Source organism: Tenrec ecaudatus, chromosome 1, assembly GCF_050624435.1.
Source record: "Tenrec ecaudatus isolate mTenEca1 chromosome 1, mTenEca1.hap1, whole genome shotgun sequence".
NCBI lineage: Eukaryota > Metazoa > Chordata > Mammalia > Afrosoricida > Tenrecidae > Tenrec > Tenrec ecaudatus.
Window position 1 is genome coordinate 21585211 of NC_134530.1, and position 14410 is coordinate 21599620.

The window sequence follows — 14410 nt, forward strand, 5'->3', positions numbered from 1 at the left end:
CATTTTAATTTCACAAATCCTTTCTAATGAAAACATCCGGACTTCTAAGGATTGAGTTGGCCCTTTCTGATCTTGTTTTCATTAAGCTTATGATCTTTACATAATCACGAATGGAAACGAATTATACAGACTGAATGCCAGACTGTAAACGCCATGCCGCCATGCAAGGATGGACATGTCTGCCCCCAGCACCTGGCACCATTTATGCTACATCACTGTTGGTTAAATAGTCAAGAGTAAATATTCAGTGGGCACTTAGGCAAAAACAATCAAGACCAAGCTCACGGACATCCAGGTGACTTTGACTTGCAGCAGCCCTGTAAGACAGGGCAGGAATGCCCTGTGAGTCTCCAAGGCAATAACTCTTTACAGAAGTAGAAATCTCATCTTTATTTTTTTCTTTTTCCAGCAGAGCAGCTGGTGGTGTTGAACTGTTGACATTTTGGTTAGCAGCCCAGTGCATATCCCACTACACCGCCCAAGCTCCTATGTAACAAAGAGACACAGTATATAATGAAATATGTAGATCTATCTATCTATCTACACTAATAGGAACACAGGCAGGAAATTGATCTAAAGCAAGTCTTGCAGTGATGGTAAGGGTGAGAGAAAGGGCTCAGGCATGGGGCCATGGGTGACAGTGAACTCAAACTATAGAACTATATCATTGATATCACATGCAAGTAAAATTTTGCTGATGATCATTCAACAAATGTTACAGCAGTACATTGACAGGGAATTGCCAGAGATTTAGGCTGGTTGATGAAGAGGATGTGGAACGCGAATATCATCGCTGATGTCAGATGGATCTGACTCAAAGCAGAGAATCCCAGAAAGATGTTTACTTGTGTTTCTTTGACTATGCAAGACACTCAACTGCGTGGACCGTAATAAATTGTGGATAACCTTGAAAAGATGGGAATTCCAGAACACTTCATTTAGCTCATGCAGAACTCGTACATGGATACAGAGGCAGTGGACAACCAGAACATGGTTTAATTTCAGGAAAGACGTGTGTCATGGTTGTTTCCTCTCGCCATACTTGTTCAATCTGTCTGCTGAGCAAATCATCATAGAAGCTGTGCTATATGAAGAAGAGTGTGGCATTAGGACTAGAAGAAGGCTTATTAACAACCTGTGATATGTGGATGACACAACCTTGCTTGTTGAAAGTGAGGAGGACTTGAAGCACTTGTTGATGAAGATCGAGGATTGTAGCCTTCAGTATGGACTACAACTTTGTGTAAAGAAGACCAAAATCCTCACAACTGGATGAATAACATCGCAATTAATGGAGCAAAGGTTGAAATTGTTAAGGACGTTGTCTTGCTTGGATCCACAATCAATGCTCATGGAAGCAGCAGTCAAGAGATTAAATGATGCATTGCTGTTGGTAAATCTCCTGCACAGACCTCTTAGAGTACTGAAAAGCAAGGATGTTACTTTGAGGACTAACGCGCACCTAACCCAAACCATGGCATTTTCCATTGGCTCATATGCATGTGAATGTTGGACATTGAACAAGGAAGACCGTAGAAGAATGGATGCATTTGAATTGTGGTCCTGGAGAAAAATATTGAAAGTACCACGGACTGCTCAAAGGACAAACCAATCTGTGTTGGAAGAAGTACAGCCAGTGCGTCCCATCAAGTCAGTTCCAAATGAAACACTTCCCTGTCATTTGTCACCCTCACAGTTGTTCTTTACTTCGAACCCATTGTGACAGCCATTGATTCAACCCATCTTGTTTCAGGTCTTCCTCTTTTTCACTACCCCTCTCTTTTACCAAGCACGAGGTCCTTCTCCAAGGACTGGTCTCTTCTGACATGTCCAAGGTCTCTCCTGACAACATGTCCAAAGTAAATGAGACAAAGTCTTGCCATCTTGGTCTTTGAGGTAGTTTATTGTGCCAACCTGGCCGATAAACACATGTGGGGCGGAGGGATAAATGGCTTGGCGAGCCTTGGCTCTCTAGTTCTCGGGTCTCTTGCTTTCTGATGGTTGGACCCGGTTGCAGCTGCCTTAGCCAGTCCCCTGCTTCAGCTTGCAAGGCTCACTTCCTATAAGACATCCACAAGGAGAAGCCATATAGACCTACCCCGATGCAGCCCTGGGTGCTAGAGCACCCGTGCGTGTAGACCCCTGCTAGCTCTGAGATGCTTATACATTCACTGACTCGGCTTTCCTTCTAAAGTTGGCATCATTGCAACTGTTTTGTGAGATGGAGGAGGACTTTGTGGATTGGGGTTGGACAGTTGGGTTCATGTTGGACTTGTGGCCCTGGGCAGCACTGGGTGGGATGTTTTCTTGATGCACACTCAGCCTTTATATAAAACTCTCTCTTGTACATGAGTTTCTGTGGATTTGTTTCTCTAAAGTACCCGGACTAACACAGCCTTTAAGGAGCATGCTGGTTGTACTTTCAAGACTGATGGTTGGTTCTTTTGGCGCTCCATGAAACTTTCAATATTCTTCATCAACACCACATTTCAAATGCGTTCCTCTTCAGTCTGCCTTATTCAGTATCCAACTCTCACATGCATGTGAGGAGCATGAATATACCATGGCTTAGGCCAGGGACTCCTTAGCCCTCAAAAAATCTTTTTAGGCTTTTTATTTGCTTACATATTTATTTTTCATAAATAATTTTATTGGGGGCTCTTACAGATCTTATAACAACCCATACATCAATTGTACCAAACACATTTGTACATATGTTGCCATCATCATTTTCAAAACATTTTCTTTGAACTTGAGCCCTCGGTATCAGCTCCTCTTTTTTCCCCCTCCCTCCCTCACTTCCCATCCTCGTGAACCCTTGATAAATTATTATTGCTTTTATATTTTACACCATCCGCTGTCTCCCTTCACCCATGTTTCTGTTGTTTGTCCCCTGCCAGGGGTGGGGATGGGGGTTAAATACGTCAATCCTTGCAATCAGTTCCCCCTTCTCCCCCTGTGATAGTTCTACTCCCATTACTATTCCGGGGGATGAAGGAGGGTGGGTATCTGTCCTGGATTCCACATGTCAAGAGCTCTTATCTGTACCAGTGTACATACTCCAGTCTAGTCTGATAACTTTTGAACATTTCTAAGAGGTCTTGTGCAGCAGATTTACCGAGCGGGGTGCCCTCCAACTATCTGAGGACTCCAGGACCAGCCATGTGGAGCTGCTGCAGGAAGGGCTGGCAGGGATCTGGAGACAGGAGGTTTGTGGGTCTCTCCCAACAGTCTATCGGGTGCAGGCACTCTGTTTTCAAACGGGCCATGGTGAAATCTGGTGTGTGTGTGTGTGTGTGTGTGTGTGTGTGTGATCCTACCCAGAAGGGGCAGTTCTGATGGGGTTAACATTTGCACCCCTTGTTATACGGTCCCCATTGAATGTCCCATTTCCCAGATAGAGAATCTGAGGCCCAGAAGGCAGACTCCACTGCAGGTACCCACACTCTGTCCTCCCCATGCAAGACTGCTGATGGGCTCATCTTACTGTCCTTTCATCTTCTTCCAGGTCCACACTAGCCGCCAGCCAGGTCTCCTGGGTAACCTGGGCCCTTTCTCCCAGAATCCTTTGTCAGGCTGGAGCTTTGTTCCCAGGGCCACCTGGGCTGGTAGGCACCTGGAATGGAATCCTGCTAGGCTGGGTGACTTGGGTCAGCATCTTCCTGTCCTTAAGCCTCTGATTCCTATTCTAAGAAATGGGCACATCACCCCCTCCCCGTGGTCCTTGCCGCCAGAGGAACCAGGCAGATCTTCTCTAGAAAGGGCTCAGCTTTGCCCTTGAACACTTGATCAGGCTTTTGCCTGTTGCTCCCTGAGTCTCAAGATTCCGGTTTCCTCACTGCCCTGCGCTAGCTGCTTCTCTCTGGCCCGCCTCCCATGCCTTGGGCTGCTTGCCCAAAGGGAGGAGACAGCTAGGTCTGCAGGGATTGGCCAGTCCTCTGCCTGCCTACTCCGAGGGTTGAGCTTAGCCACAAGCAAATACCAGAAGACCAAGGGAAGAGGTTTTATTTTAAAGCTGAAAGCCACTGGAGAGAGAACTGGCCTGGTGGGAAGTGTCTGGCTGCGGAGCTTTCTGGGTGCAAACAGTCCCCACAGCTGAGGAGGCTCCAGGAAGTGAGTGGACTCCAGTAACCAGAGGTCCTTGTAACCTTCCATTCCTTGCTAGCTGGGGCTGGCCTTTCCTGGATGCTAGTCAACCTCGCTCTCTCACCACCTCGCTCCCTTACTGTCTCCCTCCATCCCCTTTCCAGCCCTTAATTGATCCATCTCTGCCTCCCACCCTGTTCTCCGAACCCTCATGAGTGGCCAGTGCCCTCAACTTTGTGCCCCTGCCTCTGTGCTCACGCTTTGAGCCCCCTCTCCTTGTTTGGTCTGCAGGATGTCCATGCTGAACCTGTCCTGGCTGGGACTCTGGCCTGAGGGAATGTCCCCTTGGCTGCTCCTGCTGCTGGTCGGGGCCTCCTGGCTCCTGACGCGAGTCCTGACCTGGGTCTTCGCCTATCAGGACAACTGCTTCCGCCTTCGATGTTTCGCACAGCCCCCCAGACGAAGCTGGTTTTGGGGTCACCTGGGCCTGGTGAGTGGGGCTGCAGGAGGGATCTAGGGGAACAGGATATGGGGAAGTAACAGTGGTGTGGCAGGCAAGGGCTATGGTAGGGGGGTGCTGGGGGGGTGATAGGGGTGGTGGTGTGGTGGTGGTGGTGGTGTCTGGGACAGGAGAGCAGTGGGGAGCATGCGGGCAGTCCCTCTTTTCTTCTTTACCCCCCAAGTCTACCTCTACCCCCCTCCTGTTCCCCTGTGCCCATGCCCTTTCTCTCACCCTTGCCCCTGGAGGAGCCCTCGTGGTGTAGTAGTTACTCATTGAGCTTTGAACCACAAGGTCAGCAGTTCAAAACCTAGGAGAAAGTTCCCTGGGGGAAAGATGAGGCTTTCTATTCGCCCTGTAAAGAGTTACAGGTCCAGAAACTCACAGGGGCAGTTCTACCCTAGAGGGATCCCAGGCCCAGCTGGACGGAGCAGTCCTAGACCATGACTTTGAGCAGGTGACCTCCACAGGGCCCCGTTCTTCTTCCCCAGCTCATCTCTTAGGCACTCACCCTCTTCTCCCTGCCACTCCCCCCCCCACAAGTCCCCGACCCACAGGGACTCAGCTTGGGTACAGGGGAGGTGAAGGCAGTCTCCTTCTCCTCCCCATTTCTGGATCACCGCTTTCTACTCTTCTTTCTCCCGCTCCCCTCCAGGGGTCAGCCTGTTTCCAGGGGGGTAGGGGGGGAGAAGTTGGCCACTCCCCTCTTCCCTCTGAGAAAGGATCACTCTGCCCTCTGTCCTAACACTCACTTGCTAAGAGCGGGCTCCCCAGCTCCATCTCCACCTCGTCCTCAGGGCCCCTCCCTCCCAGACAGTGTTGGCCTCCTCTTACCAGGATCACATCCCTGTGAGAGCACCACCCACAATGCCACGGATTCCTACATTGCTTCCCATCTTAGACCCCTCAGGAATTCCAGTCCCTTCTGGGTCAAAGCCCATCTGTCTCTTGGTTTCTTGCATGGGCCTGTCCTAGAGTCCACTCCACCACCTGCCTGTGGGCTGTCTGTCCTTCATGGCCATGTGGAAAACCTTTACCTTGGATGATCCCAGCCACTCACAGGCTCCGAGTCTTCTCCACCATGAGACTGGAGGAGAGCCCCAAACAGGTCATATGGGTGACATGTACATCATTCACTCTCTACCCATCCCACTTGCCCCCAGCCCTCTGGTCAGCTGGCGCTGCCATCTCAGTGTAGACTGAGCGTTATCTCTCCTTGTCCCCACTTGTCTATCCACCACCCAGCCTGATCCCTATTCCGCCATGCCACAACAACACACGGATGATGGGCACATCCTTCATTCCACCCCTGCCCCCCGAGGGGATCCATCTTTCCTGCAGTCCTTTCTTCTTGGGCTTCCAGATACATCCTCTTGATTTCCTGCTTTCTCCCCGCTGGCCTTCTGTCTCCAACCTTGCCTTCTCATCCCGGGGGGAACCTCAGGCCCCACTGGGTCCCAAGATGGTGACTGTGGACCCTCTGGGCCATGACGGACTGCCTTGTTTGCAGATCACGCCCACGGAGCAGGGTCTGGAGCTCATGACTCAGCTGGTGGCCACCTACCCCAAGGGCTTTAAGATGTGGTTTAGCCCCTTCTTGTCCTCCATTGTCCTCTGCCACCCGGACAGCATCCAGTCAGTCACCCACGCCACAGGTACCACCTGGAGAAAGTGGTGGTGGGTGCTGTGGCCATGGATGAAGGTGGTGAGCTTCAGTGCGTCTCCTGCAGGACCCAGGACTCTACTCTCTTGGGTGCCTCCCGCTATCCTGTCTTTCTCTCATCTACTTGCCGATCCTGCTGGGGTGTTCTGGAAAAGCGGTCCTCCTTGGGGAGAACTCAGCTCCCAACTGCCCTGGAGGAACGCCCAATCTTGGGGACACCCAAGACCCATGTGGTCAGGGCCGGAGCAGAGAGAATGCCAAAGCTCAGCTCAGAAGGGAGGTGAGGCATCTGCCTCTGGGAGCCGCTGGAAAGAGCCACGAAGTTCTTTTGCACCAAGATGAGATAGGCGCTTATGTCTGGAGCAGCAGCCCTTGCAAAGCCTGAAGGCGAGCGAGCAAGGGCTGTCTGAGAGCAGCTAGGAGACATTCAGTGAAGGTGGGGGCCAGGGAAGGGGAGAGGGATGAGGGGAGGTGGGCAGAGCTCAGCTTGGGCTGAGTCACAGCAGCAAATGACGTAAGTGTACAGAGAAGTGGAGGGGGGCGGGTGGTCAGCAGAGTGTCCTGGACACCAGGGGCCAGTAAATGGGGCTACGTGGCCACCTGTGTCTCTGTCCTTCTTTCCCCGACTGTCTGCCCCTCTCTGTCCTTCTGATTCTGATTTTATTATGGCCTCCCTTTACTGCTGTCTGTTCCTCTCTCCCTGCCATTGCCAGCAGTTTACAATCAGCTGTTCACATATAGGTTGGCAGTTTGAGCTCACTGGGCAGTGCTGCAGAAGAAAGGCCTGGCAACCAGCTTCCATTAAAAAAATGGGAGCCAAGGACACCCTGTGGAGCGCCTTTTACTCGAACCCATGCAGGGGCAGCAGAGTCAGACTCAATGGCAATGTTACTATTACTATTATTATGACTGGCTTCCATCTCTTCCTGGCTCTCCGCCTCTCTCTGAGTATCTCTGGTGGACCATGGTGATGTCCTGCCCAGACACTCTGCAGGGCATGGCACCCAGAAGCCAGCTCTTGTGAGTGGGGTCCCCGGTAGTTCACTCCTGCCCCATAGGCAGAGGCTGGCACTCAGGTGTGTGTTGTGTCTTACTCAGAGGTTGCTGGAAATCCGGGTCCCTTGATCCCAGGGCTGAGTGGGGTGCTGTGCCCAGTAACTGCCCAATATGGGGGTATAAATGCCCAGCTTCCTTGTTTCAGAGGAAGCCCATCCCACACCTGCTGCTGTCTAGTCAGCTCTGATGCCCTGCGACCCCATGGTGTTGCAGTAGATGGGTGCCCTGTAGTTTTCTTCACAGCCGTCTTTGCAGACGCAGACCGCCAGGCCTCTTTCTCGTGGCGCTACTGGGTGGGCTCGAACCAGCAACCTTTAGGTCAGCAGTTGAGCGCAGGTCATGCGCGCCACCCTGGGGCCATAGGAAACAGTGTCTCCTCGAATCAGTTGCCCTGTGCATTTCAAGGTAGAACGGCTCCCTGTGGCATTGTTGGCTGTCATCGTTACTGAAACAACCGCCGGCCCTTTTCTCTGCAGTGCTGCAACCTTTAGGGCCAGCAGTTGAGCTCATACATCTGCGCTTCCAGGGACCTTCCCTTGCCTTTGAGAGGGCAACTGCAGAGCGGGCCTGCGGGTCCTGGGGCCCAGCTGAGAATGGATCCCCACCTGCCTGGTTGCTTCTTCCCACATCCTCGCTTTCTTCCAGCTCCCCTGAGAGCCCGCCTCCACTCAACCATGTCCCCAACCGTGCCCTCCTCCCACCTCAGGCGTGACTTCTGAAGAACCTCCACCCTGTCAGCACTCCTCCAGGCTCTCCTTGTGCCATCCTCCCCCGACTGCCTCTCCCACCCCTTGGAGTAGCTTCTGCTCCCTTCGCTCCACTTCATTATCTATCTTTTCTGGGGTTCCCCTGGGTAGCCCCCCAGCAGGTGCAGGTGTGAAACATACACCACTGGGCCGGGTAGTACGTTCTCCAGGGGATTCCAGCTTTTCTGTGTGTCAGCAGTGGGGCACTGGGGTGCGGGGAGGAGGCCCTTCCCTGGGCTGGGCTGGTGCAGCCAAGCTGGGGAGAGGGCTTGCCCCAAAGGTGGCATCTTCCCTGCTCAGTATTCCAGCTCAGGTGAAGAGGAGTGGAGGGAAAGCACTGGGGCCGTGGGAGGGTTAGGTGGCTGCGGCGTGTTTGCTGCACAGATGGGAAGGTCCCTGGCAGGAGATGGGGGGCGGGGGGGCGGGGGGGTGGGGGAGGTAAAGAAGGAGACTGGATGCTGAGTGGGGCGAGGTTGTCTGAATTTCCTTGGCATGAGGATGGTGAAGTGTAAGATGTGTGTGGGGAGAGAGGGAAAGAGAGAGAGAGGAACTGATAGAGAGACAAAGAGGGCAATGAACAGAGAGAAAGAGGAAGGAGAGAGAGAGAGAGAGAGAGAGAGAGAGAGAGATCAGGAGATAGCACACAAAAGGGAAAAAGAGAAAGTGAAACACACACACACACACACACATGAAGACACAGAGAATAACAGAGAGTACAAGACAGAGATGGAGCAAGAGAGCAAGAGTGAGTGAGAGTGAGCGAGAGCACCAGGTTCCGAGAGTGCTGAGACAGGGAGCACACAGGAGAAACTTAACCCCATGGAGAGGGGCTGACCCAATGAGGTGGGGGCAGGCATAGGCCAATAGGCAGAATGGGGCAGGGTGTTGGCGTGGGAATGGCAGCACCCTAGGCCCGAACCAGGGATGGCATCAGTTTTCTGTCCCCAGGTCCAGAACAATGAGGAGGGCTTGCGACTGTTGGAGGAATTGGGTCACTTCTTCCTTGACGTCCACGTCTGGTGGATGGGCCCCTTGCATCCCATTCTGCGCCTCGTCCACCCTATGTATATTGCCTCCGTGCTAAAGGCCCCAGGTATCTCTTCCAGGAGCCCGCCCCCTAGTCCTAGGCTTTCCCTTGCCCCTTGCCCTTCCCACCCTCAGACAGGCCAGGCTGAGTAGGGGAGCGAATAGCAACCAGTAAAGACTGAGCACCTTGAACCAGCTGAGTGAATCTGGGCAGGGCCCTGGCTCTCCGGTTGCTGCAGTCCCTTTCCGTTGTGACTGGTGGAAGCTCCAAGCAAAGAAAGGGAATCCTGGCTTGGAAAACCCAGGAAGGGTTGCCTTCAGACATGTCTGGATCCAAGCCGCCAACAGTGCCATCAGGAATCTGACCCCCTTTCTTAACTCTCTTCTCTGCTGTGACTGCCTCCCTCTCCTGTATCCCAGAAGCTCAATGCCCATGGAAAAGGACGTTCATCCCCATGTTGTTGTTGTTGTTAGGGGCCATTTTGTCAGTTCCAGCTCGCAGCAACCCTGTCTACGTGCAACAGAATGAAGCGTTCATTGTCCAGCCCTGTGCTGGCCGTCCTCACCTTCATTATTGTTTGCGTCCATGGTTGCAGCCATTGTCCATCCTTCGTGTTGACAGCCTTCCCCCCACCCCCCTCGCTGCCCGTCTCCTCTACCGAACTTGATGTCCTTCTCCAGGGAATGGTCTTGCCTGACCTGTACAAAGTATGTAGGACAAAGTCTCACCATCCTGGGCTCGAAGAAGTCTTCTGACTACTTCTTCCAAGACAGATGTGTTTGTTCTTTTGGCAGTCTGCGGTACTTTCAATGTTCTTCGCCGGCACCGCAATTCAAATGCACCGATTCTTCTTCCGTCCTCCTTATTCACTGTCCGTATCTCACATGCATATGAGGCAATTGACAATATTATGGCTTGGGTCAGGTGCGCCTTAGTCCTCAAAGTAACCTCCTTGGTTTTCAACACCTCAGAGTGGATGTAACTCGTCAGCTTGATCTCTTCACTGCTGCTTTGTTGCCAGTATGCTATTGTCAGTTCCAGGATCGACTTTAATTGGCTGGTCCAGGTCACGTGACCCACTCCTAATCTAATCATTGTGACCTGCTTGTTGAGGTTCAGGGTCATATGCACAGGTCTGGAGCAGGGGGTGGCATGACGTGGTCACCTTCTGGCGATTTGGATTGGCGGTGGGGGAGGGGAATGTTTCTCCAAAGGGACATGGGAGTGTGCTGGTGGCGTGGTGGCAGAAGAAAGGGGACTTCTGAACAGGCAGGAACCACAGACATCTACCCACTATCATCCCTGGTGAAGAAATTGAAGCGGAGGGAGGCACATTGACTGGCATGCACACAGCCTACCCGAGTCACTCCTTAGTCTGTGTACTCTCCACTGCCCCAGCTGCCTCCTGTGGGAGGAGCCCAGGGTGCAAAGGGACTTTAGGGGTGGCCAGAGTATATGAAGGAAGACCCCTCCAGACTCCAAGATGGTCCATGGTGTCTGGGTGGTGCCCTGTGGAGGCTGCTCTGGCTTTGGGGAGCAGTCTGTGATTCCTAGTGGGAAAAGGGTTTTATCTTTCTCCTTAAGAAGCCCTGGTGGCATAATGAATTACGTGTTCAGCTGCTAATCACAGAGATAGCAGATCAAAACCATCAGCCGCTCTGAGGGAGAAATATAAGGCTTTCTACTCTCTGACAGGGCCAGAGTCTCAGAACCCATGGGGGGCAGTTCTACCATGTCCTATAAGGTCCCTATGAGTTGGAATCAACTTGTTGGCAGGGGATTTTGGAGTTTGGTCTCTTTAAGGCTCTAATGATGTTACCACCAACCTGGTGGCTCGGAAAGGAGCCTGCGGAGGTAGGAGTCATATCTGAACCATGTATGAAACATTCACACACACACATCATCATCATCATCATCATCCCCATATGTGCAGAGAAGAACTGCTCCATTGGGTGTTCAGAGTTGTGGCCTTTCAGAACCTAATAGCCAGACCTTTCTTCCTAGGCACCTCTGGGTGAGTTCAGACTGCCAACTTCTAGGTTAGCAGTTGGGTGCTTAACCATTGATACCACCCAGAGACTCGCTCATCTCCGGTGCATTAATGGGAACACATTGAACTCTTGGTTCAGGCTCATGAGTAGGGCTCCTTGAGGTCCCACCAGACATCTCTGGTTCATGTCACAGCATGTAATGGGGATGTTCTGGCATGTCATGTATATAAGGACATGTCAGGGCATGTTACCACATGATGGCTTCATGTCGGCTCTCTCAGGTCCATGTCCAAAGATGCTAGAGGAGGTTGGATCATGCTAAAGTACCCTGGGTCCATGAAAGGTGCTGTGTAGGGTGTTGGGCTGTGTTTGATGTTCTAGCAACATTGGACACAGAGGAGCCTCCTAGGATCCCATGTTGTGGCGCTGGAAAAGAAAGGCCATAGGGACGTACCTTTCGCATAGGGAAACTTATTTTCTCATGGTTAGGAGGCTGGAAGTCCGAGTTCAGAGCACCAGCTCTAGGGGAAGGCTTGCTGTCCGTGGGGTCTGGAGGAAGGTCCTTGTCTCTTCTGAGCATCTCCTCTTGGACCATCTTGGTGTGGCTTGGTCTCTCTCTTCCTCCATCTCTGCTTCTGTCTTAAATTTAATCTCTATCTCAAACGAGATCCATTCAAGGTACAGGCTATACTGTCCTGACTCATTAACAAAGACAAGTGGGATTATAACCACAAGCATAGAAGTTAGGATGTTCAACACGTATTTTTGGGGGTGCTATAATTTAATCCGTAAACAGGGTGTGCCTAGCCTATTTGATTTTGCTCTACTCCTGCTGCTGCAGCCTGGTCTGGTGTCCCATGCCTCCCCCCTCCTCCTTGCTTCCCTGCCCTTGTCCCCCTTCCTGCTATCCTGGGCTTGGTTGGAGGAAGAGCACAACCCCCGGCTGGGAGCCCACACCCTGGCCCCCAAGCCCTTCCCTGTCTCCGCTCCATGGCTCCTCATGGTCTGTTTCTCACATTAGCCAGCGTTGTGCCCAAGGACATGTTTTTCTATGGCTTCCTGAAGCCCTGGCTCGGTGAGTAACTATGGTCAAAGGGGCTTGGGGACAACCTTGGGGTCCCGGGGAAGGTCATTTCCTTGCCTACTGACCACGGCTGCCCCTCCTAGGGGATGGACTCCTGCTGAGTGGTGGTGACAAGTGGAGCCGCCACCGCCGCTTGCTGACACCCGCCTTCCACTTTGACATTCTGAAGCCCTATATGAAGATCTTCAACAAGAGCGCACAGATCATGCACGTGAGTCATGTGAACCCAGAGTCTTTGTGGGGAGGGGCTACAGACAGACCTGGTCTGGAGTGCTGGTTCTGCTGAGCAGGTTTGGGGGATGTGTGTGTGTGTTTAATTTTTATTAAGCTATTACGTGGGGCTACAGAAAGATCCCCATTTTGAAGGGTGTTCAAGATGGCATAGTGGAATCATGCATGTCCTTGGCACATGGTGGGTGCTACAAACCAAAAACAAGTTAGCTGCTGTCGAGTTGATTCTAACTCTTGGACACCCGTTGGGATTTCAATGGCTATACCCTTACAGAAGCAGGCGGCAAGCTGTCACTCCGCCCCACACTTAATTTTTTTTTCCTTTGGTGCTGTTAGGTGGGTTCAGAGGAGCCCTGGTGGTGCAGTGGCTATGTATTGGGCTGTAATCCACAGGGTCTGTAGTTCAAAACCCACTAGCTACTCCATGGTAGAAAGATGGGCTTTCTCCTCCCATAAATAGTTACAGTCTTGGACACTCACAGGGGCAGTTCTGCTCTGTCCTATTGTGTGGTTATGAGTTGACATGCACTCAATGGCAGTGAGTTTGAATTTCGGTTTGAGCTGGACTTGAATCACCTACTTTTGGGTTAGTAGTCAAGAGCAAACTGTCTGTACTGCTCATGGACCAAGTGGAGGCTCCTTGTTACTGGCAGGTGACATTGAGTTGTTTCTGATTCCTGGGGGCATTCTGTACAGCAGAGTGAAACATTGTCTGCTTCCACACCATTCTCACAACTGTTGCAATGGTTGAGCCTCAAAGAGGTACTTTGTTCTTTCTCTCTCTCTCTCTTTTTACTGATCCTTTACTTTAGCAAGCATGTCCTTATCCAAAGACGGGTCTCTTCTGATAACATGCCCCAAGTAAGGGCGACAAAGTCTCACTTTTCTCCCTTCTAAGGAGGTTCCCCCATTTTTCTTCCAAGATAGATTTATCTCTTTTCCCAGTTCATGGTGCTTTCAGTCCTCTTTGCCAACACCATAATCCGGGGCATGAATTCTCTGGTTCGTATTCATGGCCCAGCTTCCGCACGCGTATAAGGCAATGGAAGATATATGGCTTGGGTCAGGCACACTGTAGTGCTCAAAGTGACAACTTGGCTGTTTAATACTTGAAAGAGGATATTTGCAGCACATTTGCCCAGTGCAATCTGTTAGTTGATTTCTTCACTACTGCTTCCATGGGTATTCATTATGGATCCGAGTAAAATGAAACCCTTGACAACCTCACTCCCGCCGTTGTTTATCCTGATGTGCCTCCTCGGCTAGTTGCCAGGCTGCTGTAAAGGTGTGATCCATAAAGAAGGGTGTGGTCTTTGATCTCAGTCAGCACCGGCTTTAAGTCTTCTCATCTTCAAAGGAAAGGCAATATGCATGAAGGAGCTGATCAGCAGACATCCCCAAGGGAAAACAACAGCAACACGGAGAGGTACATGAGTGATAGACAGCAAAGGCAACAACAATTGCACAAATAAGCAATCCTGCCCTATCAGTAATAAACATTAATCTGTGAGTTGATAGGTAGATACACAGGCAAGATGAACAGCTATGTGTGGGTAAAAGGAACGATACACACGGACATTCATTTATAATCTTGGCCGACAATTGTTTCTATGTGTATTTATCTGTAACACAAATATACCCAGGACTGTGGTGGAGCAGAGAGGGACAAAGTTATGAACCATAACCATAGCCAATCATCTCAAGGGAATGAACAACTGGCTCTGGGAGTTCAGGGCAATAGTCATGGGAGACCTAATATGTTCCAGAAAGGCAACGTTTGACTTCCTGTTGGGTGAAGCAGTATCTGGGAGAATTAAAAGCTTTTGAAGGCACCGTCTTAGTTGACTTCCCTGTAGGAGTAGAGGAGAGTGAAGGAGATCAAAGATGTATGGAAATAATTCGTCCAAAATACGAATCAAGCATGTCATCTTTAACCCCCAGGGCCATGAGACCAGAAGAGCTAGATGGTACCCAGCTACCGCTGCTGACCACTGTGAAACAGACCACCATGGACAATCCTAGATAGA

General features: G+C 51.3%; 1 protein-coding gene across 1 annotated transcript in view; it reads left to right on the plus strand.

Annotated features, from left to right (window-relative positions):
* Positions 1-3983: 3983 nt before the first annotated feature.
* Positions 3984-14410, plus strand: part of LOC142432442 (cytochrome P450 4F2-like) — a 30836-nt gene continuing 20409 nt past the window's right edge. Inside the window, exons 1-5 of the mRNA XM_075537660.1 lie at positions 3984-4113; positions 4378-4576; positions 8999-9143; positions 12090-12143; positions 12236-12363. Of these exons, the coding sequence (XP_075393775.1) occupies positions 4379-4576; positions 8999-9143; positions 12090-12143; positions 12236-12363 (525 nt within the window). The 5' untranslated portion in view covers positions 3984-4113; position 4378. The remainder of the gene's footprint in view (positions 4114-4377; positions 4577-8998; positions 9144-12089; positions 12144-12235; positions 12364-14410) is intronic.